A 25,427-nucleotide genomic window follows, 5' to 3' on the forward strand; every position below is an offset into this window, starting at 1 on the left:
TGTATACTGGTTGTATGGTCTGGTTATATACTGGTTGTATACTGGTTATATGGTCAGGTTGTATACTGGTTGTATACTGGTTGTATGCTCAGGTTGTATACTGGTTGTATGGTCAGGTTGTATACTGGTTGTATGGTCAGGTTGTATACTGGTTGTATACTGGTTGTATGGTCAGGTTGTATACTGGTTGTATGGTCTGGTTATATACTGGTTGTATACTGGTTGTATGGTCAGGTTGTATACTGGTTGTATACTGGTTGTATACTGGTTGTATACTGGTTGTATACTGGTTGTATACTGGTTGTATACTGGTTGTATACTGGTTGTATGGTCTGGTTATATACTGGTTGTATACTGGTTGTATGGTCAGGTTATATACTGGTTGTATGGTCAGATTGTATACTGGTTGTATACTGGTTGTATACTGGTTGTATGGTCTGGTTATATACTGGTTGTATACTGGTTGTATGGTCAGGTTATATACTGGTTGTATACTGGTTGTATACTGGTTGCATACTGGTTGTATACTGGTTGTATACTGGTTGTATGGTCAGGTTGTATACTGGTTGTATACTGGTTGTATACTGGTTGTATACTGGTTGTATACTGGTTGTATACTGGTTGTATGGTCAGGTTGTATACTGGTTGTATGGTCAGGTTGTATACTGGTTGTATGGTCAGGTTGTATACTGGTTGTAAACTGGTTGTATACTGGTTGTATGGTCAGGTTGTATACTGGTTGTATACTGGTTGTATGGTCTGGTTGTATACTGGTTGTATACTGGTTGTATGGTCTGGTTGTATACTGGTTGTATGGTCAGGTTGTATACTGGTTGTATACTGGTTGTATGGTCAGGTTATATACTGGTTGTATGGTCTGGTTATATACTGGTTGTATACTGGTTGTATGGTCAGGTTGTATACTGGTTGTATGGTCAGGTTGTATACTGGTTGTATACTGGTTGTATACTGGTTGTATGGTCAGGTTGTATACTGGTTGTATACTGGTTGTATGGTCTGGTTGTATACTGGTTGTATACTGGTTGTATGGTCTGGTTGTATACTGGTTGTATGGTCAGGTTGTATACTGGTTGTATACTGGTTGTATGGTCAGGTTGTATACTGGTTGTATGGTCAGGTTGTATACTGGTTGTATACTGGTTGTATGGTCTGGTTGTAAACTGGTTGTATATTGGTTGTATGGTCAGGTTGTATACTGGTTGTATACTGGTTGTATACTGGTTGTATGGTCTGGTTGTATACTGGTTGTATGGTCAGGTTGTATACTGGTTGTATACTGGTTGTATACTGGTTGTATGGTCAGGTTGTATACTGGTTGTATACTGGTTGTATGGTCAGGTTGTATACTGGTTGTATACTGGTTGTATACTGGTTGCATACTGGTTGTATACTGGTTGTATACTGGTTGCATACTGGTTGTATACTGGTTGTATACTGGTTGCATACTGGTTGTATACTGGTTGTATGGTCAGGTTGTATACTGGTTGTATGGTCAGATTGTATACTGGTTGTATACTGGTTGTATACTGGTTGTATACTGGTTGCATACTGGTTGTATACTGGTTGTATGGTCAGGTTGTATACTGGTTGTATGGTCAGGTTGTATACTGGTTGTATACTGGTTGTATGGTCAGGTTGTATACTGGTTGTATACTGGTTGTATACTGGTTGTATACTGGTTGTATACTGGTTGTATGGTCAGGTTGTATACTGGTTGTATACTGGTTGTATGGTCAGGTTGTATACTGGTTGTATACTGGTTGCATACTGGTTGTATACTGGTTGTATTTTCAGGTTGTATACTGGTTGTATGGTCAGGTTGTATACTGGTTGTATACTGGTTGCATACTGGTTGTATACTGGTTGTATACTGGTTGTATGGTCAGGTTGTATACTGGTTGTATACTGGTTGTATGGTCAGGTTGTATACTGGTTGTATACTGGTTGTATACTGGTTGTATACTGGTTGTATACTGGTTGTATACTGGTTGTATACTGGTTGTATGGTCAGGTTGTATACTGGTTGTATACTGGTTGTATACTGGTTGTATACTGGTTGTATGGTCAGGTTGTATACTGGTTATATGGTCAGGTTGTATACTGGTTGTATACTGGTTGTATACTGGTTGTATACTGGTTGTATACTGGTTGTATACTGGTTGTATACTGGTTGTATACTGGTTGTATGGTCAGGTTGTATACTGGTTGTATACTGGTTGTATGGTCAGGTTGTATACTGGTTGTATGGTCAGGTTGTATACTGGTTGTATACTGGTTGTATTGTCAGGTTGTATACTGGTTGTTTACTGGTTGTATGGTCAGGTTGTATACTGGTTGTATACTGGTTGTATACTGGTTGTATGGTCAGGTTGTATACTGGTTGTATACTGGTTGTATGGTCAGGTTGTATACTGGTTGTATACTGGTTGTATACTGGTTGTATACTGGTTGTATACTGGTTGTATACTGGTTGTATGGTCAGGTTGTATACTGGTTGTATACTGGTTGTATACTGGTTGTATACTGGTTGTATACTGGTTGTATACTGGTTGTATGGTCAGGTTGTATACTGGTTGTATACTGGTTGTATACTGGTTGTATACTGGTTGTATACTGGTTGCATACTGGTTGTATACTGGTTGTATACTGGTTGTATACTGGTTGTATGGTCAGGTTGTATACTGGTTGTATACTGGTTGTTTACTGGTTGTATGGTCAGGTTGTATACTGGTTGTATACTGGTTGTATACTGGTTGTATACTGGTTGTATGGTCAGGTTGTATACTGGTTGTATACTGGTTGTATGGTCAGGTTATATACTGGTTGTATACTGGTTGTATGGTCTGGTTGTATACTGGTTGTATACTGGTTGTATGGTCAGGTTGTATACTGGTTGTATACTGGTTGTATACTGGTTGTATACTGGTTGTATACTGGTTGTATGGTCTGGTTGTATACTGGTTGTATGGTCAGGTTGTATACTGGTTGTATACTGGTTGTATGGTCAGGTTGTATACTGGTTGTATACTGGTTGTATACTGGTTGTATACTGGTTGTATACTGGTTGTATGGTCTGGTTGTATACTGGTTGTATACTGGTTGTATGGTCAGGTTGTATACTGGTTGTATACTGGTTGTATACTGGTTGTATACTGGTTGTATGGTCAGGTTGTATACTGGTTGCATACTGGTTGTATACTGGTTGTATGGTCAGGTTGTATACTGGTTGTATGGTCAGGTTGTATACTGGTTGTATACTGGTTGTATACTGGTTGTATACTGGTTGTATACTGGTTGTATACTGGTTGTATGGTCAGGTTGTATACTGGTTGTATACTGGTTGTATACTGGTTGTATGGTCAGGTTGTATACTGGTTGTATACTGGTTGTATACTGGTTGTATACTGGTTGTATACTGGTTGTATACTGGTTGTATGGTCAGGTTGTATACTGGTTTTATGGTCAGGTTGTATACTGGTTGTATACTGGTTGTATGGTCAGGTTGTATACTGGTTGTATACTGGTTGTATGGTCAGGTTGTATACTGGTTGTATGGTCAGATTGTATACTGGTTGTATACTGGTTGTATGGTCAGGTTGTATACTGGTTTTATGGTCAGGTTGTATACTGGTTGTATACTGGTTGTATGGTCAGGTTGTATACTGGTTGTATACTGGTTGTATACTGGTTGTATACTGGTTGTATGGTCAGGTTGTATACTGGTTGTATACTGGTTGTATGGTCAGGTTGTATACTGGTTGTATACTGGTTGCATACTGGTTGTATACTGGTTGTAAAGTTACACGCCATGTAAAGTTACACGCCATGTAAAGTTACACGCCATGTAAAGTTACACGCCATGTAAAGTTACACGCCATGTAAAGTTACACGCCATGTAAAGTTACACGCCATGTAAAGTTACACGCCATGTAAAGTTACACGCCATGTAAAGTTACACGCCATGTAAAGTTACACGCCATGTAAAGTTACACGCCATGTAAAGTTACACGCCATGTAAAGTTACACGCCATGTAAAGTTACACGCCATGTAAAGTTACACGCCATGTAAAGTTACACACCATGTAAAGTTACACACCATGTAAAGTTACACACCATATAAAGTTACACACCATGTAAAGTTACACACCATGTAAAGTTACACACCATGTAAAGTTACACACCATATAAAGTTACACACCATGTAAAGTTACACACCATGTAAAGTTACACGCCATGTAAAGTTACACGCCATGTAAAGTTACACGCCATGTAAAGTTACACGCCATGTAAAGTTACACGCCATGTAAAGTTACACGCCATGTAAAGTTACACGCCATGTAAAGTTACACGCCATGTAAAGTTACACGCCATGTAAAGTTACACACCATGTAAAGTTACACACCATGTAAAGTTACATACCATGTAAAGTTACACACCATGTAAAGTTACACACCATATAAAGTTACACACCATGTAAAGTTACACACCATGTAAAGTTACACACCATGTAAAGTTACACACCATGTAAAGTTACACGCCATGTAAAGTTACACGCCATGTAAAGTTACACGCCATGTAAAGTTACACGCCATGTAAAGTTACACACCATGTAAAGTTACACACCATGTAAAGTTACACACCATGTAAAGTTACACACCATGTAAAGTTACACACCATATAAAGTTACACACCATGTAAAGTTACACACCATGTAAAGTTACACACCATGTAAAGTTACACACCATGTAAAGTTACACACCATGTAAAGTTACACACCATATAAAGTTACACACCATGTAAAGTTACACACCATGTAAAGTTACACACCATGTAAAGTTACACACCATATAAAGTTACACACCATGTAAAGTTACACACCATGTAAAGTTACACACCATGTAAAGTTACACGCCATGTAAAGTTACACGCCATGTAAAGTTACACGCCATGTAAAGTTACACACCATGTAAAGTTACACACCATATAAAGTTACACACCATGTAAAGTTACACACCATGTAAAGTTACACACCATGTAAAGTTACACGCCATGTAAAGTTACACACCATGTAAAGTTACACACCATGTAAAGTTACACACCATGTAAAGTTACACACCATGTAAAGTTACACACCATGTAAAGTTACACACCATGTAAAGTTACACGCCATGTAAAGTTACACACCATGTAAAGTTACACACCATGTAAAGTTACACGCCATGTAAAGTTACACACCATGTAAAGTTACACACCATGTAAAGTTACACACCATGTAAAGTTACACACCATGTAAAGTTACACACCATGTAAAGTTACACACCATGTAAAGTTACACGCCATGTAAAGTTACACACCATGTAAAGACATAGGGCTGTTGTAAAAAAAGAAGCATGTCAAAGCTTACAGAGCTCCATATGTCAAGTCTCATACTGTATATTTAATCATGGGAACATAGAATATATGGAACCGTGGAATTTAGAATATATGGAACTGTAAAATGTAGAATATATGGAACCGTGGGATTTAGAATATATGGAACCGTGGGATTTAGAATATATGGAACTGTAAAATTTAGAATATATGGAACCGTGGGATTTAGAATATATGAAACCGTGGGATTTAGAATATATGGAACCGTGGGATTTAGAATATATGGAAATGAGGGATTTAGAATATATGAAACCGTGGGATTTAGAATATATGGAAGCGTGGGATTTAGAATATATGGAACCGTGGGATTTCGAATATATGAAACCGTGGGATTTCGAATATATTGAACCGTGGGATTTAGAATATATTGAACCGTGGGATTTAGAATATATGGAACCGTGGGATTTAGAATATATGGAACCGTGGGATTTAGAATATATGAAACCGTGGGACTGATGGAATGTTACCTTTCTTCTCCAGTCCAAACTGCTCTTGTTTCCTTTCAGGAAGCTGGACTCCTGCCCTCACCAGAGCCTGACAACACACACACATGTTGGTTTTACTGTCCTTTTGGGAACCAAACAATTGATTCCCATTCAAAATACTATTTTCCTTAACACCAACCCTTAACTAACACTACAATTGCCTTGTTCCTTGTGGGGTCTGGTAAAATGTCCCCACTTGTGCGAATTTTAAAAGTTTTACTATCCTTGTGGGTACCAGAACCCCCCCCCCCCCCCACTCCCACCCCCCCACACACACACACACACACACAGAGCAGAGCCTGACAAAACACATCAGCTGTTAGAGGCAACTAGTGAGGTTAAACACAGGATATAAATAGTGACTGACCTCTTGACTGGCTTTTTTCCAGTCCAGTTTACACAGCAGAACTACCAAGAACATGGACTGGATTAACACACAAGTGAACAGGCCTGTCCACAAACCTGAGAGAAAGAGAGAAGGAAAAGAGAGAGACAGAGGGGAGGCAGAGAGAGAGAGTAGAAAGAGAGAGAAGCTTGGTTACAGTGGGAATCTGTAATCAATCACTAGTGCTGTTACTTTTTAGGGATAGGGGGCAGCATTTTCACTTTGGATGAATAGCATGCCCAGAGTGAACTGCCTCCTACTCTGTCCCAGATGCTAATATATGCATATTATTATTACTATTGGATAGAAAACACTCGGAAGTTTCTAAAACTGTTTGAATGATGTCTGTGAGTATAACAGAACTCATATGGCAGGCAAAAACCTGAGAAAAAATCCAAACAGGAAGTGAGAATTCTGAGGCTGGTCGATTTTCAACTCATCGCCTATTGAAATCCCAGTGGGATATGGATCTGTTTGCACTTCCTACGCCTTCCGCGGGATGTCAACAGTCTGTAAAACGTTGAATGAAGCTTCTACTGTGATGTGGGGCCGGATGGGAGCTGTTTGAGTCAGTGGTCTGGCAGAGTACCAGGTCCTGGTCACGCGCATTCCACATGATATCGACTTGCATTCCATTACTTCTCAAGACACAAAGGAATTGTTCGGTTGGAACGTTATTGAATATTTATGATAACAACATCCTAATGATTGATTCTCTACTTAGTTTGACAAGTTTATTTGACATGTAATATAACTTTTTGAAGTTTTCGTCCGACGTTCGCCTGGATCTGCGCGAGCGTTTGGATATGTGCATTATACGTGCTAACAAAAGTAGCTACTTGGACATAAATAATGGACAACAATTTATTGTGGAACTAGGATTCCTGGGAGTGCATTCTGATGAAGATCATCAAAGGTAAGGGAATATTTATCATGTAATTTCGTATTTCTGTTAACTCCAAAATGGCGGAGAAATGTTGTTTTTATCTGAGCGTCGTCTCAGATTATTGCATGGTGTGCTTTTTCCGTAAAGTTTTTTTGAAATCTGACACAGCGCTTGCATTAAGAACAAGTGTATCTTTAATTCTATGTAAAACATGTATCTTTCATCAACGTTTATGATGAGTATTTCTGTTATTTGATGTGGCTCTCTGCAATTTCTCTGGATGTTTTGGAGGCATTTCTGAACATGGAGCCAATGTAAACAGATTTTTTTTATATAAATATGCACATTATCGAACAAAACATACATGTATTGTGTAACATGATGTCCTATGAGTGTCATCTGATGAAGATCATCAAAGGTTAGTGATTAATTTTATCTCTATTTCTGCTTTTTGTGACTCCTATCTTTGGCTGGGAAAATGGCTGTGTGTGTTTTGGACTTGGCGGTGATCTAACATAATCATATGTTGTGTGTAAAGCATTTTTACACACACAGCATTTTTTAAAAATCATTTTAAAAATTGGACACGATGGGAAGATTAAAACTTCTTGTCAATACGGGGGCGCTGTTTTCACTTTGGAAAAAATCGTGCCCAAATGAAACAGCCTCGTACTCTTTTCTAGATCATACAATATGCATATTAATATTACTAATTGGATAGAAAACACTCTCAAGTTTCTAAAACTGTTTGAATTATATCTGTGAGTAAAACAGAACTCATTTTGCAGCAAACTTCCATACAGAAAGTGAAAAATCTGAAAACGAGGCTCTGTTTCAGGGCCTGCCTATTCAACTGGCTTTTATTTAATCGATATGCATGCACTTCATACGCCTTCCACTAGATGTCAACAGGCAGTGGAAGGTGGAATGGGGGGTCTAGCTTGATCTCAGGTCGAATGAGAGCTTTTGGAGTGACAGGTCCGGAATTTTCTTTGGCGCGCGAAGGAGCTCGACATTGTCTTCTGAATTGCGTTACGTATACACGGCGAATATCTTCGGCTCTGATTTTATTTGATACATGTGATAATAACATCATAAAGTAGGTTTTTTCAACCGAGTTTTATCAGTTTATTCAACGTTTATTGGGACTTTTGGAGTTTTCCGTTCTTTGCGCCAAGAGAGGATGGGAATGTTAGCAACCTTGGCTAGCATTGTGGCGCGAATTCGACAGAAGAAATGTACATTCTAAAACCAAACAACGATTTATTCTGGACCAAGGACTCCTTGTACAACATTCTGATGGAAGATCAACAAAAGTAAGAAAACATTTATGATGTTATTTCGTATTTCTGTGAGCGCTGTCTCGCAATAACGCAAGCTGTATGTTATGGTAAAGTTATTTTTAAAAATCTAACACAGCGGTTGCATTAACCTTTTATGGCTGCAAGCCGGTATCGGGATCAATATGACAACAGCCAGTCCAAGTGCAGGGCGCCAAATTCAAAAACCATAAATCTCATAATTAAAATTCCTCAAACATACATGTGTCTTATATCATTTTAAAGGTAATCATGTTGTTAATCCCACCGAACTGTCCGATTTCAAAAAGGCTTTTCAGCAAAAGCACCACAAACGATTATGTTAGGCCACCACAAAACTAAAAATTAACATAGCATTTTTCCCAGCTAATGATAGCATCACAAAAAACAGAATAGAGATAAAATGATTCACTAACCTTCGATTATTTTCATCAGATGACACTCATAGGACTTCATGTTACACCATACATGTGTTTTTTGTTTGATTAAATTCATATTTATGTCAAGAAATCTGAGTTTACATTGAGGCTACAAGAATCACTAAATGCAAAAACATCAAGTGACGTTGCATAGCCCGTCGTTTCAAGATGAATACTCATCATAAATATAGATGATAATACAAGTTATACACATTGAGTTATATAACCATGTTGGTATCTCTCCCCTACTCACCTCTGATATATAACCATGTTATTCTCTCCCCTACCCATCTCTGATATATAACCATGTTGTTATCTCTCCCCTACTATATATTACCATGTTGGTATCTCTCCCCTACCCACCTCTGATATATAACCATGTTGTTATCTCTCCCCTACTATATATTACCATGTTGTTATCTCTCCCCTACTATATATTACCATGTTGTTATCTCTCCCCTACTCACCTATTATATATTACCATGTTGTTATCTCTCCCCTACTCACCTCTAATATATTACCATGTTGTTATCTCTCCCCTACTCACCTCTAATATATTACCATGTTGTTATCTCTCCCCTACTCACCTCTAATATATTACCATGTTGTTATCTCTCCCCTACTCACCTATTATATATTACCATGTTGTTATCTTTCCCCTACTATATATTACCATGTTGTTATCTCTCCCCTACTATATATTACCATGTTGTTATCTCTCCCCTACTCACCTCTAATATATTACCATGTTGTTATCTCTCCCCTACTCACCTCTGATATATTACCATGTTGTTATCTCTCCCCTACTCACCTCTGATATATTACCATGTTGTTATCTCTCCCCTACTATATATTACCATGTTGTTATCTCCCCCCTACTCACCTCTGATATATTACCATGTTGTTATCTCTCCCCTACTCACCTATTATATATTACCATGTTGTTATCTCTCCCCTACTCCCCTATTATATATTACCATGTTGGTATCTCTCCCCTACTCACCTCTAATATATTACCATGTTGTTATCTCTCCCCTACTATATATTACCATGATGTTATCTCTCCCCTTCTATATATTACCATGTTGTTATCTCTCCCCTACTATATATTACCATGTTGTTATCTCTCCCCTACTCACCTCTAATATATTACCATGTTGGTATCGCTCCCCTACTATATATTACCATGTTGCTATCTCTCCCCTACTATATATTACCATGTTGTTATCTCTCCCCTACTATATATTACCATGTTGTTATCTCTCCCCTACTATATATTACCATGTTGTTATCTCTCCCCTACTCACCTCTGATATATAACCATGTTGTTATCTCTCCCCTACTATATATTACCATGTTGTTATCTCTCCCCTACTCACCTCTGATATATTACCATGTTGTTATCTCTCCCCTACTCACCTCTGATATATAACCATGTTGTTATCTCTCCCCTACTATATATTACCATGCTGTTATCTCTCCCCTACTCACCTCTGATATATTACCATGTTGTTATCTCTCCCCTACTATATATTACCATGTTGTTATCTCTCCCCTACTATATATTACCATGTTGTTATCTCTCCCCTACTATATATTACCATGTTGGTATCTCTCCCCTACTATATATTACCATGTTGTTATCTCTCTCCTACTATATATTACCATGTTGTTATCTCTCCCCTACTCACCTCTAATATATTACCATGTTGTTATCTCTCCCCTACTATATATTACCATGTTGTTATCTCTCCCCTACTCACCTCTGATATATTACCATGTTGTTATCTCTCCCCTACTATATATTACCATGTTGGTATCTCTCCCCTACTATATATTACCATGTTGTTATCTCTCCCCTACTCACCTCTGATATATTACCATGTTGTATCTCTCCCCTACTCACCTCTGATATATAACCATGTTATTCTCTCCCCTACTATATATTACCATGTTGTTATCTCTCCCCTACTCACCTCTAATATATTACCATGTTGGTATCTCTCCCCTACCCATCTCTGATATATAACCATGTTGTTATCTCTCCCCTACTATATATTACCATGTTGTTATCTCTCCCCTACTATATATTACCATGTTGTTATCTCTCCCCTACTATATATTACCATGTTGTTATCTCTCCCCTACTATATATTACCATGTTGTTATCTCTCCCCTACTCACCTCTGATATATAACCATGTTGTTATCTCTCCCCTACTATATATTACCATGTTGTTATCTCTCCCCTACTATATATTACCATGTTGGTATCTCTCCCCTACTATATATTACCATGTTGTTATCTCTCCCCTACTATATATTACCATGTTGTTATCTCTCCCCTACTCACCTCTGATATATAACCATGTTGTTATCTCTCCCCTACTATATATTACCATGTTGGTATCTCTCCCCTACTCACCTCTAATATATTACCATGTTGTTATCTCTCCCCTACTATATATTACCATGTTGGTATCTCTCCCCTACTCACCTCTGATATATTACCATGTTGGTATCTCTCCCCTACTCACCTCTGATATATTACCATGTTGTTATCTCTCCCCTACTATATATTACCATGTTGGTATCTCTCCCCTACTCACCTCTGATATATTACCATGTTGTTATCTCTCCCCTATTATATATTACCATGTTGTTATCTCTCCCCTACTATATATTACCATGTTGTTATCTCTCCCCTACTATATATGACCATGTTGTTATCTCTCCCCTACTATATATTACCATGTTGTTATCTCTCCCCTACTATATATGACCATGTTGTTATCTCTCCCCTACTATATATTACCATGTTGTTATCTCTCCCCTACCATATATTACCATGTTGTTATCTCTCCCCTACTATATATTACCATGTTGTTATCTCTCCCCTACTATATATTACCATGTTGTTATTCTCTCCCCTACTATATATTACCATGTTGTTATCTCTCCCCTACTCACCTCTAATATATTACCATGTTGTTATCTCTCCCCTACTCACCTCTGATATATTACCATGTTGTTATCTCTCCCCTACTCACCTCTGATATATTACCATGTTGTTATCTCTCCCCTACTATATATTACCATGTTGTTATCTCTCCCCTACTATATATTACCATGTTGTTATCTCTCCCCTACCCACCTCTGATATATTACCATGTTGTTATCTCTCCCCTACTCACCTCTGATATATTACCATGTTGGTATCTCTCCCCTACTATATATTACCATGTTGGTATCTCTCCCCTACTCACCTCTGATATATTACCATGTTGTTATCTCTCCCCTACTATATATTACCATGTTGTTATCTCTCCCCTACTATATATAACCATGTTGCTATCTCTCCTCTACTCACCTATTATATATTACCATGTTGTTATCTCTCCCCTACTCACCTCTGATATATTACCATGTTGTTATCTCTCCCCTACTATATATTACCATGTTGGTATCTCTCCCCTACTATATATTACCATGTTGGTATCTCTCCCCTACTATATATTACCATGTTGGTATCTCTCCCCTACTATATATTACCATGTTGTTATCTCTCCCCTACTCACCTCTGATATATTACCATGTTGTTATCTCTCCCCTACTATATATAACCATGTTGTTATATCTCCCCTACTCACCTCTGATATATTACCATGTTGTTATCTCTCCCCTACTCACCTCTGATATATTACCATGTTGTTATCTCTCCCCTACTATATATTACCGTGTTGTTATCTCTCCCCTACTATATATTACCATGTTGTTATCTCTCCCCTACTATATATTACCATGTTGTTATCTCTCCCCTACTATATATTACCATGTTGTTATCTCTCCCCTACCCACCTCTAATATATTACCATGTTGTTATCTCTCCCCTACTATATATTACCATGTTGTTATCTCTCCCCTACTCACCTCTGATATATTACCATGTTGTTATCTCTCCCCTACTATATATTACCATGTTGGTATCTCTCCCCTACTATATATTACCATGTTGTTATCTCTCCCCTACTCACCTCTGATATATTACCATGTTGTATCTCTCCCCTACTCACCTCTGATATATAACCATGTTATTCTCTCCCCTACTATATATTACCATGTTGTTATCTCTCCCCTACTCACCTCTAATATATTACCATGTTGGTATCTCTCCCCTACCCATCTCTGATATATAACCATGTTGTTATCTCTCCCCTACTATATATTACCATGTTGTTATCTCTCCCCTACTATATATTACCATGTTGTTATCTCTCCCCTACTATACATTACCATGTTGTTATCTCTCCCCTACTATATATTACCATGTTGTTATCTCTCCCCTACTATATATTACCATGTTGTTATCTCTCCCCTACTCACCTCTGATATATAACCATGTTGTTATCTCTCCCCTACTATATATTACCATGTTGGTATCTCTCCCCTACTCACCTCTAATATATTACCATGTTGTTATCTCTCCCCTACTATATATTACCATGTTGGTATCTCTCCCCTACTCACCTCTGATATATTACCATGTTGGTATCTCTCCCCTACTCACCTCTGATATATTACCATGTTGTTATCTCTCCCCTACTCACCTCTGATATATTACCATGTTGTTATCTCTCCCCTATCATATATTACCATGTTGTTATCTCTCCCCTACTATATATTACCATGTTGTTATCTCTCCCCTACTATATATGACCATGTTGTTATCTCTCCCCTACTATATATTACCATGTTGTTATCTCTCCCCTACCATATATTACCATGTTGTTATCTCTCCCCTACTATATATTACCATGTTGTTATCTCTCCCCTACTATATATTACCATGTTGTTATTCTCTCCCCTACTATATATTACCATGTTGTTATCTCTCCCCTACTCACCTCTAATATATTACCATGTTGTTATCTCTCCCCTACTCACCTCTGATATATTACCATGTTGTTATCTCTCCCCTACTCACCTCTGATATATTACCATGTTGTTATCTCTCCCCTACTATATATTACCATGTTGTTATCTCTCCCCTACCCACCTCTGATATATTACCATGTTGTTATCTCTCCCCTACTCACCTCTGATATATTACCATGTTGGTATCTCTCCCCTACTATATATTACCATGTTGGTATCTCTCCCCTACTCACCTCTGATATATTACCATGTTGTTATCTCTCCCCTACTATATATTACCATGTTGTTATCTCTCCCCTACTATATATAACCATGTTGCTATCTCTCCTCTACTCACCTATTATATATTACCATGTTGTTATCTCTCCCCTACTCACCTCTGATATATTACCATGTTGTTATCTCTCCCCTACTATATATTACCATGTTGGTATCTCTCCCCTACTATATATTACCATGTTGGTATCTCTCCCCTACTATATATTACCATGTTGGTATCTCTCCCCTACTATATATTACCATGTTGTTATCTCTCCCCTACTCACCTCTGATATATTACCATGTTGTTATCTCTCCCCTACTATATATAACCATGTTGTTATATCTCCCCTACTCACCTCTGATATATTACCATGTTGTTATCTCTCCCCTACTCACCTCTGATATATTACCATGTTGTTATCTCTCCCCTACTATATATTACCATGTTGTTATCTCCCCCCTACTATATATTACCATGTTGTTATCTCTCCCCTACTATATATTACCATGTTGTTATCTCTCCCCTACTCACCTCTGATATATTACCATGTTGTTATCTCTCCCCTACTATATATTACCGTGTTGTTATCTCTCCCCTACTATATATTACCATGTTGTTATCTCTCCCCTACTATATATTACCATGTTGTTATCTCTCCCCTACTCACCTCTAATATATTACCATGTTGTTATCTCTCCCCTACTATATATTACCATGTTGGTATCTCTCCCCTACTCACCTCTAATATATTACCATGTTGTTATCTCTCCCCTACTCACCTCTGATATATTACCATGTTGTTATCTCTCCCCTACTATATATTACCATGTTGTTATCTCTCCCCTACTCACCTCTAATATATTACCATGTTGTTATCTCTCCCCTACTCACCTCTGATATATTACCATGTTGTTATCTCTCCCCTACTATATATTACCATGTTGGTATCTCTCCCCTACCCACCTCTGATATATAACCATGTTGTTATCTCTCCCCTACTATATATTACCATGTTGTTATCTCTCCCCTACTCACCTCTAATATATTACCATGTTGGTATCTCTCCCCTACTCACCTATTATATATAACCATGTTGGTATCTCTCCCCTACTCACCTATTATATATTACCATGTTGCTATCTCTCCCCTACTCACCTCTAATATATTACCATGTTGTTATCTCTCCCCTACTATATATTACCATGTTGGTATCTCTCCCCTACTCACCTCTAATATATTACCATGTTGGTATCTCTCCCCTACCCACCTCTGATATATAACCATGTTGTTATCTCTCCCCTACTATATATTACCATGTTGTTATCTCTCCCCTACTCACCTCTAATATATTACCATGTTGGTATCTCTCCCCTACTCACCTATTATATATTACCATGTTGTTATCTCTCCCCTACTCACCTATTATATATTACCATGTTGGTATCTCTCCCCTACTCACCTATTATATATTACCATGTTGGTATCTCTCCCCTATTATATATTACCATGTTGGTATCTCTCCCCTACTCACCTATTATATATAACCATGTTGTTATCTCTCCCCTACTCACCTATTATATATTACCATGTTGCTATCTCTCCCCTACTCACCTCTAATATATTACCATGTTGGTATCTCTCCCCTACCCACCTCTGATATATAACCATGTTGTTATCTCTCCCCTACTATATATTACCATGTTGTTATCTCTCCCCTACTCACCTCTAATATATTACCATGTTGTTATCTCTCCCCTACTCACCTATTATATATTACCATGTTGTTATCTCTCCCCTACTCCCCTATTATATATTACCATGTTGTTATCTCTCCCCTACTCACCTCTGATATATTACCATGTTGTTCTCTCCCCTACTATATATTACCATGTTGTTATCTCTCCCCTACTCACCTCTAATATATTACCATGTTGGTATCTCTCCCCTACTCACCTATTATATATTACCATGTTGTTATCTCTCCCCTACTCACCTATTATATATTACCATGTTGGTATCTCTCCCCTACTCACCTATTATATATTACCATGTTGGTATCTCTCCCCTATTATATATTACCATGTTGGTATCTCTCCCCTACTCACCTATTATATATAACCATGTTGTTATCTCTCCCCTACTCACCTATTATATATTACCATGTTGGTATCTCTCCCCTACTCACCTATTATATATTACCATGTTGGTATCTCTCCCCTATTATATATTACCATGTTGGTATCTCTCCCCTACTCACCTATTATATATAACCATGTTGGTATCTCTCCCCTACTCACCTATTATATATTACCATGTTGCTATCTCTCCCCTACTCACCTATTATATATTACCATGTTGGTATCTCTCCCCTATTATATATTACCATGTTGGTATCTCTCCCCTACTCCCCTATTATATATTACCATGTTGGTATCTCTCCCCTACTCACCTATTATATATAACCATGTTGGTATCTCTCCCCTACTCACCTATTATATATTACCATGTTGCTATCTCTCCACTTCTCACCTATGATGCCCATCTTGTTAGGGAACATGAGGGAGACTCCAATGGGGAAGCCTATGAAGTAGTACCCCACCAGGTTACACAGCGCTCCAATCTTCTGCTTTCCTGCTCCCCGCACGATACCGCCCATCACGCCCTGTCACGACACACACATTACTGACTCTAGACACACACAGATATCACTGGCCCTTCACGCCCTGTCACGACACACACATTACTGACTCTAGACACACACAGATATCACTGGCCCTTCACGCCCTGTCACGACACACACATTACTGACTCTAGACACACACAGATATCACTGGCCCATCACGCCCTGTCACGACACACACATTACTGACTCTAGACACACACAAAGATTACTGGCCCAACGCACGCACACATACACACACAAACGCACATTACTGACAATACAACACACAGTGTAACCTCACCACGAAGGTGTCTACCAGATGGAAGAACCCATACAGGATCATGATGTCAGCCACCCTCTTCACAATGTCCCTGGAACACAGAGAGAGAGGTTCGATCGGGGCTAAGGGGTCACTGGGTTCCATTAGAGTGGTCCCAGACCTGTTGGTGCTAACATTCCAAACAAACTGTCCCCCAGGCTAAGGGCCCACTGGGTTCTACTAGAGTGGTCCCAGACCTGTTGGTGCTAACATTCCAAACAAACTGTCCCCCAGGCTAAGGGGTCACTGGGTTCCATTAGAGTGGTCCCAGACCTGTTGGTGCTAACATTCCAAACAAACTGTCCCCCAGGCTAAGGGCCCACTGGGTTCTACTAGAGTGGTCCCAGACCTGTTGGTGCTAACATTCCAAACAAACTGTCCCCCAGGCTAAGGGCCCACTGGGTTCTACTAGAGTGGTCCCAGACCTGTTGGTGCTAACATTCCAAACAAACTGGCCCCCAGGCTAAGGGCCCACTGGGTTCTACTAGAGTGGTCCCAGACCTGTTGGTGCTAACATTCCAAACAAACTGGCCCCCAGGCTAAGGGCCCACTGGGTTCTACTAGAGTGGTCCCAGACCTGTTGGTGCTAACATTCCAAACAAACTGGCCCCCAGGCTAAGGGGTCACTGGGTTCTACTAGAGTGGTCCCAGGCCTGTTGGTGCTAACATTCCATACAAACTGGCCCCCAGGCTAAGGGGTCACTGGGTTCTACTAGAGTGGTCCCAGACCTGTTGGTGCTAACATTCCAAACAAACTGGCCCCCAGGCTAAGGGGTCACTGGGTTCTACTAGAGTGGTCCCAGACCTGTTGGTGCTAACATTCCAAACAAACTGGCCCCCAGGGTAAGGGGTCACTGGGTTCTACTAGAGTGGTCCCAGACCTGTTGGTGCTAACATTCCAAACAAACTGGCCCCCAGGGTAAGGGGTCACTGGGTTCTACTAGAGTGGTCCCAGACCTGTTGGTGCTAACATTCCAAACAAACTGGCCCCCAGGCTAAGGGGTCACTGGGTTCTACTAGAGTGGTCCCAGACCTGTTGGTGCTAACATTCCAAACAAACTGTCCCCCAGGCTAAGGGCCCACTGGGTTCTACTAGAGTGGTCCCAGACCTGTTGGTGCTAACATTCCAAACAAACTGTCCCCCAGGCTAAGGGGTCACTGGGTTCCATTAGAGTGGTCCCAGACCTGTTGGTGCTAACATTCCAAACAAACTGTCCCCCAGGCTAAGGGCCCACTGGGTTCTACTAGAGTGGTCCCAGACCTGTTGGTGCTAACATTCCAAACAAACTGTCCCCCAGGCTAAGGGCCCACTGGGTTCTACTAGAGTGGTCCCAGACCTGTTGGTGCTAACATTCCAAACAAACTGGCCCCCAGGCTAAGGGCCCACTGGGTTCTACTAGAGTGGTCCCAGACCTGTTGGTGCTAACATTCCAAACAAACTGGCCCCCAGGCTAAGGGCCCACTGGGTTCTACTAGAGTGGTCCCAGACCTGTTGGTGCTAACATTCCAAACAAACTGGCCCCCAGGCTAAGGGGTCACTGGGTTCTACTAGAGTGGTCCCAGGCCTGTTGGTGCTAACATTCCATACAAACTGGCCCCCAGGCTAAGGGGTCACTGGGTTCTACTAGAGTGGTCCCAGACCTGTTGGTGCTAACATTCCAAACAAACTGGCCCCCAGGCTAAGGGGTCACTGGGTTCTACTAGAGTGGTCCCAGACCTGTTGGTGCTAACATTCCAAACAAACTGGCCCCCAGGCTAAGGGGCCACTGGGTTCCACTAGAGTGGTCCCAGACCTGTTGGTGCTAACATTCCAAACAAACTGGCCCCCAGGCTAAGGGGCCACTGGGTTCTACTAGAGTGGTCCCAGACCTGTTGGTGCTAACATTCCAAACAAACTGGCCCCCAGGCTAAGGGGTCACTGGGTTCCATTAGAGTGGTCCCAGATCTGTTGGTGCTAACATTCCAAACAAACTGGCCCCCAGGCTAAGGGGTCACTGGGTTCTACTAGAGTGGTCCCAGACCTGTTGGTGCTAACATTCCAAACAAACTGGCCCCCAGGGTAAGGGGTCACTGGGTTCTACTAGAGTGCTCCCAGACCTGTTGGTGCTAACATTCCAAACAAACTGGCCCCCAGGGTAAGGGGTCACTGGGTTCTACTAGAGTGGTCCCAGACCTGTTGGTGCTAACATTCCAAACAAACTGGCCCCCAGGGTAAGGGGTCACTGGGTTCTACTAGAGTGGTCCCAGACCTGTTGGTGCTAACATTCCAAACAAACTGGCCCCCAGGCTAAGGTTCTACAGAGATCTACAGGTTCATAATGCCTACAGTGTCACGCTGATGGTGAAGCAGGTTAAAACATGATTACTGGATGTTACGTCATGTCTGTGTATCTGCAAGATGTCACACACACACACACACACACACACACACACACACACACACACACACACACACACACACACACACACGTGAGGTTTCTAAAGTCAATCAGTGTGGTGGGTGTGTGTCTATACTCACTGTTCTGTGGTGAAGATGTGCCCGATCACGTCTTTAGTCACGAGGACGAACGTACAGACAAAACACGAGACGATGACTGGACAGAAAAGACAAAGAGTTAGTAAATCTTCTGACAATCATTAATATTATTCAAGAAACAAAGTCACCCTCTATATACAGTGAATTCAGAAAGTATTCAGACCCGTTGACCTTATCCATATTTAGTTACATTACGGCCTTTTTCTAGAATTTATTAAATAAAACATTTTCCTCATAATGACAAAAACAAGTTTTTTTTTAATTTTGGAAATTCTTACAGAGCTCTAGAGTTGAACTGACCCCACTCCTGCAGGCAGTCAGCTGACCAGCCTAGGGGTTAGAGGTCAGGGTGATGAACTGACCCCACTCCTGCAGGCAGTCAGCTGACCAGCCTAGGGGTTAGAGGTCAGGGTGATGAACTGACCCCACTCCTGCAGGCAGTCAGCTGACCAGCCTAGGGGTTAGAGGTCAGGGTGATGAACTGACCCCACTCCTGCAGGCAGTCAGCTGACCAGCCTAGGGGTTAGAGGTCAGGGTGATGAACTGACCCCACTCCTGCAGGCAGTCAGCTGACCAGCCTAGGGGTTAGAGGTCAGGGTGATGAACTGACCCCACTCCTGCAGGCAGTCAGCTGACCAGCCTAGGGGTAAGAGGTCAGTGATCACCCCCACCAATAGAAACGTCTCAAAACGTGTAGATGGCCGGTTAGTGGAGTGACACAGAACTGTTGTCATACTTGCTCCATTAAGATCTGTCCCGTATTAGAGCCGTGCTAGCATCACTAGCTAGTTGCTGCTACGTACATGCACAGATGGAGGCAACCTTCCCAGACAGCTTGGCCTGTTCTGTGTTCCCTGCACCCAGAGCGTTGCCCACCCTCACACTGGCTGATACTGAGAATCCAAGAGGAAACTGAAAGAGGACGAGAGGGGAGAGAGAGAGACAGAGAGAGAGACAGAGAGAGACAGAGAAATTACCTTTTTGTTCTAAATATCATAATGTAATGTTACCATGGTAGCTAGCTGATAGACAGTGTGGTGTTACCATGGTAGATAGCTGATAGACAGTGTGATGTTACCATGGTAGACAGCTGATAGACAGTGTGATGTTACCATGGTAGACAGCTGATAGACAGTGTGATGTTACCATGGTAGATAGCTGATAGACAGTGTGATGTTACCATGGTAGCTGGCTGATAGACAGTGTGATGTTACCATGGTAGATAGCTGATAGACAGTGTGATGTTACCATGGTAGACAGCTGATAGACAGTGTGCTGTTACCATGGTAGCTAGCTGATAGACAGTGTGATGTTACCATGGTAGATAGCTGATAGACAGTGTGATGTTACCATGGTAGCTAGCTAATAGACAGTGTGATGTTACCATGGTAGATAGCTGATAGACAGTGTGATGTTACCATGGTAGATAGCTGATAGACAGTGTGATGTTACCATGGTAGCTAGCTGATAGACAGTGTGATGTTACCATGGTAGCTAGTTGATAGACAGTGTGATGTTACCATGGTAGCTAGCTGATAGACAGTGTGATGTTACCATGGTAGCTAGTTGATAGACAGTGTGATGTTACCATGGTAGCTATTTGATAGACAGTGTGATGTTACCATGGTAGCTAGTTGATAGACAGTGTGATGTTACCATGGTAGCTGGCTGATAGACAGTGTGATGTTGCCATGGTAGCTAGCTGATAGACAGTGTGATGTTACCATGGTAGCTGGCTGATAGACAGTGTGATGTTTCCATGTAGGTGATGGTAGCTAGCTGATAGACAGTGTGATGTTACCATGGTAGCTAGCTGATAGACAGTGTGATGTTACCATGGTAGCTGGCTGATAGACAGTGTGATGTTGCCATGGTAGCTAGCTGATAGACAGTGTGATGTTACCATGGTAGCTAGCTAATAGACAATGAGATGTTACCATGTAGGTGATGGCAGCTAGCTGATAGACAACAGACTGAGCCCCCAACTCCACCTCACTGATAAGACCTAAGAGAGGGGAGAGGCAGACGATAGGAAGAAAGGGAAGATAAGGAGAGATGGAGAAATGTAAGAAAGGAGAGAAGGAGAGAGAAGGGGACATGGGGAGAGAGGGAAGATACATAAGATAGAGAAGGGAGAGGGGGAAGAGAGAAAGGGAGAGAGAATGGAGAGAGACAGGTGAGAATTGCGAGGGGGGAGATATGGAGAGAGGGGAGATCAGGAGGGAGACGAGATATAGAGAGCGAGGGGAAAGAGAGAGAGCGAGGGGAAAGAGAGAGAGCGAGGGGAAAGAGAGAGAGCGAGGGGAAAGAGAGAGAGCGAGGGGAAAGAGAGAGAGCGAGGGGAAAGAGAGAGAGCGAGGGGAAAGAGAGAGAGCGAGGGGAAAGAGAGAGCGAGGGGAAAGAGGGGGGATATGGAGAGAGGGGAGATCAGGAGGGAGACGAGAGAGGGGAGAGAGGGAGAGCGAGGGGAAAGAGGGAGAGCGAGGGGAAAGAGGGAGAGCGAGGGGAAAGAGGGAGAGCGAGGGGAAAGAGGGAGAGCGAGGGGAAAGAGGGAGAGCGAGGGGAAAGAGGGAGAGCGAGGGGAAAGAGGGAGAGCGAGGGGAAAGAGAGAGAGCGAGGGGAAAGAGGGGGGATATGGAGAGAGGGGAGATCAGGAGGGAGACGAGAGAGGGGAGAGAGGGAGAGCGAGGGGAGAGAGGGAGAGCGAGGGGAGAGAGGGAGAGCGAGGGGAAAGAGGGAGAGCGAGGGGAAAGAGGGAGTGCGAGGGGAAAGAGGGAGAGCGAGGGGAAAGAGGGAGCGCGAGGGGAAAGAGGGAGAGCGAGGGGAAAGAGGGAGAGCGAGGGGAAAGAGGGAGCGCGAGGGGAAAGAGGGAGCGCGAGGGGAAAGAGGGAGAGCGAGGGGAAAGAGGGAGCGCGAGGGGAAAGAGGGAGCGCGAGGGGAAAGAGGGAGCGCGAGGGGAAAGAGGGAGCGCGAGGGGAAAGAGGGGGCGCGAGGGGAAAGAGGGAGCGCGAGGGGAAAGAGGGAGCGCGAGGGGAAAGAGGGAGAGCGAGGGGAAAGAGGGAGAGCGAGGGGAAAGAGGGAGAGCGAGGGGAAAGAGGGAGAGCGAGGGGAAAGAGGGAGAGCGAGGGGAAAGAGGGAGAGCGAGGGGAAAGAGGGAGCACGAGGGGAAAGAGGGAGAGCGAGGGGAAAGAGGGAGAGCGAGGGGAAAGAGGGAGAGCGAGGGGAAAGAGGGAGAGCGAGGGGAAAGAGGGAGCACGAGGGGAAAGAGGGAGCACGAGGGGAAAGAGAGAGAGCGAGGGGAAAGAGGGAGCGCGAGGGGAAAGAGGGAGCGCGAGGGGAAAGAGGGAGAGCGAGGGGAAAGAGGGAGAGCGAGGGGAAAGAGGGAGAGCGAGGGGAAAGAGGGAGAGCGAGGGGAAAGAGGAAGAGCGAGGGGAAAGAGGAAGAGCGAGGGGAAAGAGGGAGAGGGAGATAGAGGGAAGATATGGAGAGAGGAGAAATAGAGAGAGAGAGGGGAGAAGGCAGAGGGAGATATGGAGAGAGGGGTGATGAGGAGAGAGGCGAGAGAGGCAGAGGGAGATAGAGGGAAGAAATGGAGAGAGGAGAAATAGAGAGAGAGGGGGGAGCGAGGCAGAGGGAGATAGAGGGAAGATATGGAGAGAGGGGTGATGAGGAGAGAAAGAGAAGATATGGAGAGAGGGGTGATGAGGAGAGAAAGGGAAGATATGGAGAGAGGGGTGATGAGGAGAGAAAGGGAAGATATGGAGAGAGGGGTGATGAGGAGAGAATGGGAAGATATGGAGAGAGGGGTGATGAGGAGAGAATGGGAAGATATGGAGAGAGGGGTGATGAGGAGAGAATGGGAAGATATGGAGAGAGGGGTGATGAGGAGAGAGTGGTGATGAGGAGACAGGGAGAGGGGAGACAGGGGGAGAGGGGAGACAGGGGGACAGGGAGACAGGGAGAGAGGGGAGAGCAGAGGAGAGCGGGGAGAGTAGAGCCGAAATTATAGAAGTCACCTTGGTCTAGAGAGATTTACACGGTTATCAAAACGACACGCCAGGGTAAGCCGACACAAAACACAGCCCTTATTATAAGTGTTTCTAAAATCCCCTATGGGAAAAATTAATTGTGGAAAAACGATTGGACCCATTTCCCTGTTTGACCGCTAGGTTTTATGGGTATTATGACACTTCCAGTGTGGGGCTCTATATAGGGAATAGGGCAGAGTTTCCCAAACTCGGTCCTAGGGACCGCAAGGGGTGCACGTTTTGGTTGTTGCCCTAACACTAAACAGCTGATTGAAATAATCCTGAAGCTTCGATCATTTACATCATCAGTGCAATGTTGGGGCATAAAGTAACCGTGCAAACCTTTGGTGTCCCGGCGACCAACATCTGGGAAACGCTGGAATAAGGTGCCATTTTGGACATAGGAAATATTACTCTTATTATGATAAAACAACAGTACCTGCCAGGAAGCCGCCGATCTCATAGGTCCACCATTCCAGACACAGCATTAGCATACTTGGGATGGCCAGGGTGATGAACTGACCCCACTCCTGCAGGCAGTCAACTGACCAGCCTAGGGGTGAGAGGTCAGGGTGATGAACTGACCCCACTCCTGCAGGCAGTCAGCTGACCAGCCTAGGGGTTAGAGGTCAGGGTGATGAACTGACCCCACTCCTGCAGGCAGTCAGCTGACCAGCCTAGGGGTTAGAGGTCAGGGTGATGAACTGACCCCACTCCTGCAGGCAGTCAGCTGACCAGCCTAGGGGTTAGAGGTCAGGGTGATGAACTGACCCCACTCCTGCAGGCAGTCAGCTGACCAGCCTAGGGGTAAGAGGTCAGGGATCACCCCAACCAATAGAAACGTCTCAGAACGTGTAGATGGCCGGTAAGTGGAGTGACACAGAACCTTTGATATGGCAGGTTAGTGGTGATACAGAACCTTTGATAAGGCAGGTTAGTGGTGATACAGAACCTTTGATATGGCAGGTTAGTGGAGTAACAGAACCTTTGATATGGCAGGTTAGTGGTGATACAGAACCTTTGATATGGCAGGTTAGTGGTGATACAGAACCTTTGATATGTCAGGTTAGTGGAGTGATACAGAACCTTTGATATGACAGGTTAGTGGTGATAATGAACCTTTGATATGTCAGGTTAGTGGTGACAGAACCTTTGATGTGGCAGGTTAGTGGTGATACAGAACCTTTGATGTGGCAGGTTAGTGGAGTGACACAGAACCTTTGATATGGCAGGTTAGTGGTGATACAGAACCTTTGATATGGCAGGTTAGTGGAGTGATACAGAACCTTTGATATGGCAGGTTAGTGGTGTGACACAGAACCTTTGATATGGCAGGTTAGTGGTGATACAGAACCTTTGATATGGCAGGTTAGTGGAGTGATACAGAACCTTTGATATGGCAGGTTAGTGGTGATACAGAACCTTTGATATGGCAGGTTAGTGGAGTGATACAGAACCTTTGATATGGCAGGTTAGTGGAGTGATACAGAACCTTTGATATGGCAGGTTAGTGGTGATACAGAACCTTTGATATGGCAGGTTAGTGAAGTGATACAGAACCTTTTATATGGCAGGTTAGTGGTGATACAGAACCGTTGATATGGCAGGTTAGTGGTGATACAGAACCTTTGATATGGCAGGTTAGTGGTGATACAGAACCTTTGATATGGCAGGTTAGTGGTGATACAGAACCTTTGATACGGCAGGTTAGTGGAGTGATACAGAACCTTTGATATGGCAG

General features: G+C 42.6%; 1 protein-coding gene across 1 annotated transcript in view; it reads right to left on the bottom strand.

Moving 5' to 3' along the window:
* Positions 1–5,803: 5,803 nt before the first annotated feature.
* The window catches only part of slc47a2.1 (solute carrier family 47 member 2, tandem duplicate 1), a 60,473-nt gene continuing 40,849 nt past the window's right edge, over positions 5,804–25,427 (bottom strand). Inside the window, exons 9-16 of the mRNA XM_055941390.1 lie at positions 24,126–24,239; positions 21,596–21,663; positions 20,462–20,570; positions 19,641–19,716; positions 17,105–17,174; positions 16,671–16,803; positions 6,304–6,398; positions 5,804–5,985 (exon numbers count right to left, since the gene is read on the bottom strand). Of these exons, the coding sequence (XP_055797365.1) occupies positions 5,881–5,985; positions 6,304–6,398; positions 16,671–16,803; positions 17,105–17,174; positions 19,641–19,716; positions 20,462–20,570; positions 21,596–21,663; positions 24,126–24,239 (770 nt within the window). The 3' untranslated portion in view covers positions 5,804–5,880. The remainder of the gene's footprint in view (positions 5,986–6,303; positions 6,399–16,670; positions 16,804–17,104; positions 17,175–19,640; positions 19,717–20,461; positions 20,571–21,595; positions 21,664–24,125; positions 24,240–25,427) is intronic.

The sequence above is a fragment of the Salvelinus fontinalis genome, chromosome 13, assembly GCF_029448725.1.
Source record: "Salvelinus fontinalis isolate EN_2023a chromosome 13, ASM2944872v1, whole genome shotgun sequence".
Classification (NCBI taxonomy): Eukaryota; Metazoa; Chordata; class Actinopteri; order Salmoniformes; family Salmonidae; genus Salvelinus; species Salvelinus fontinalis.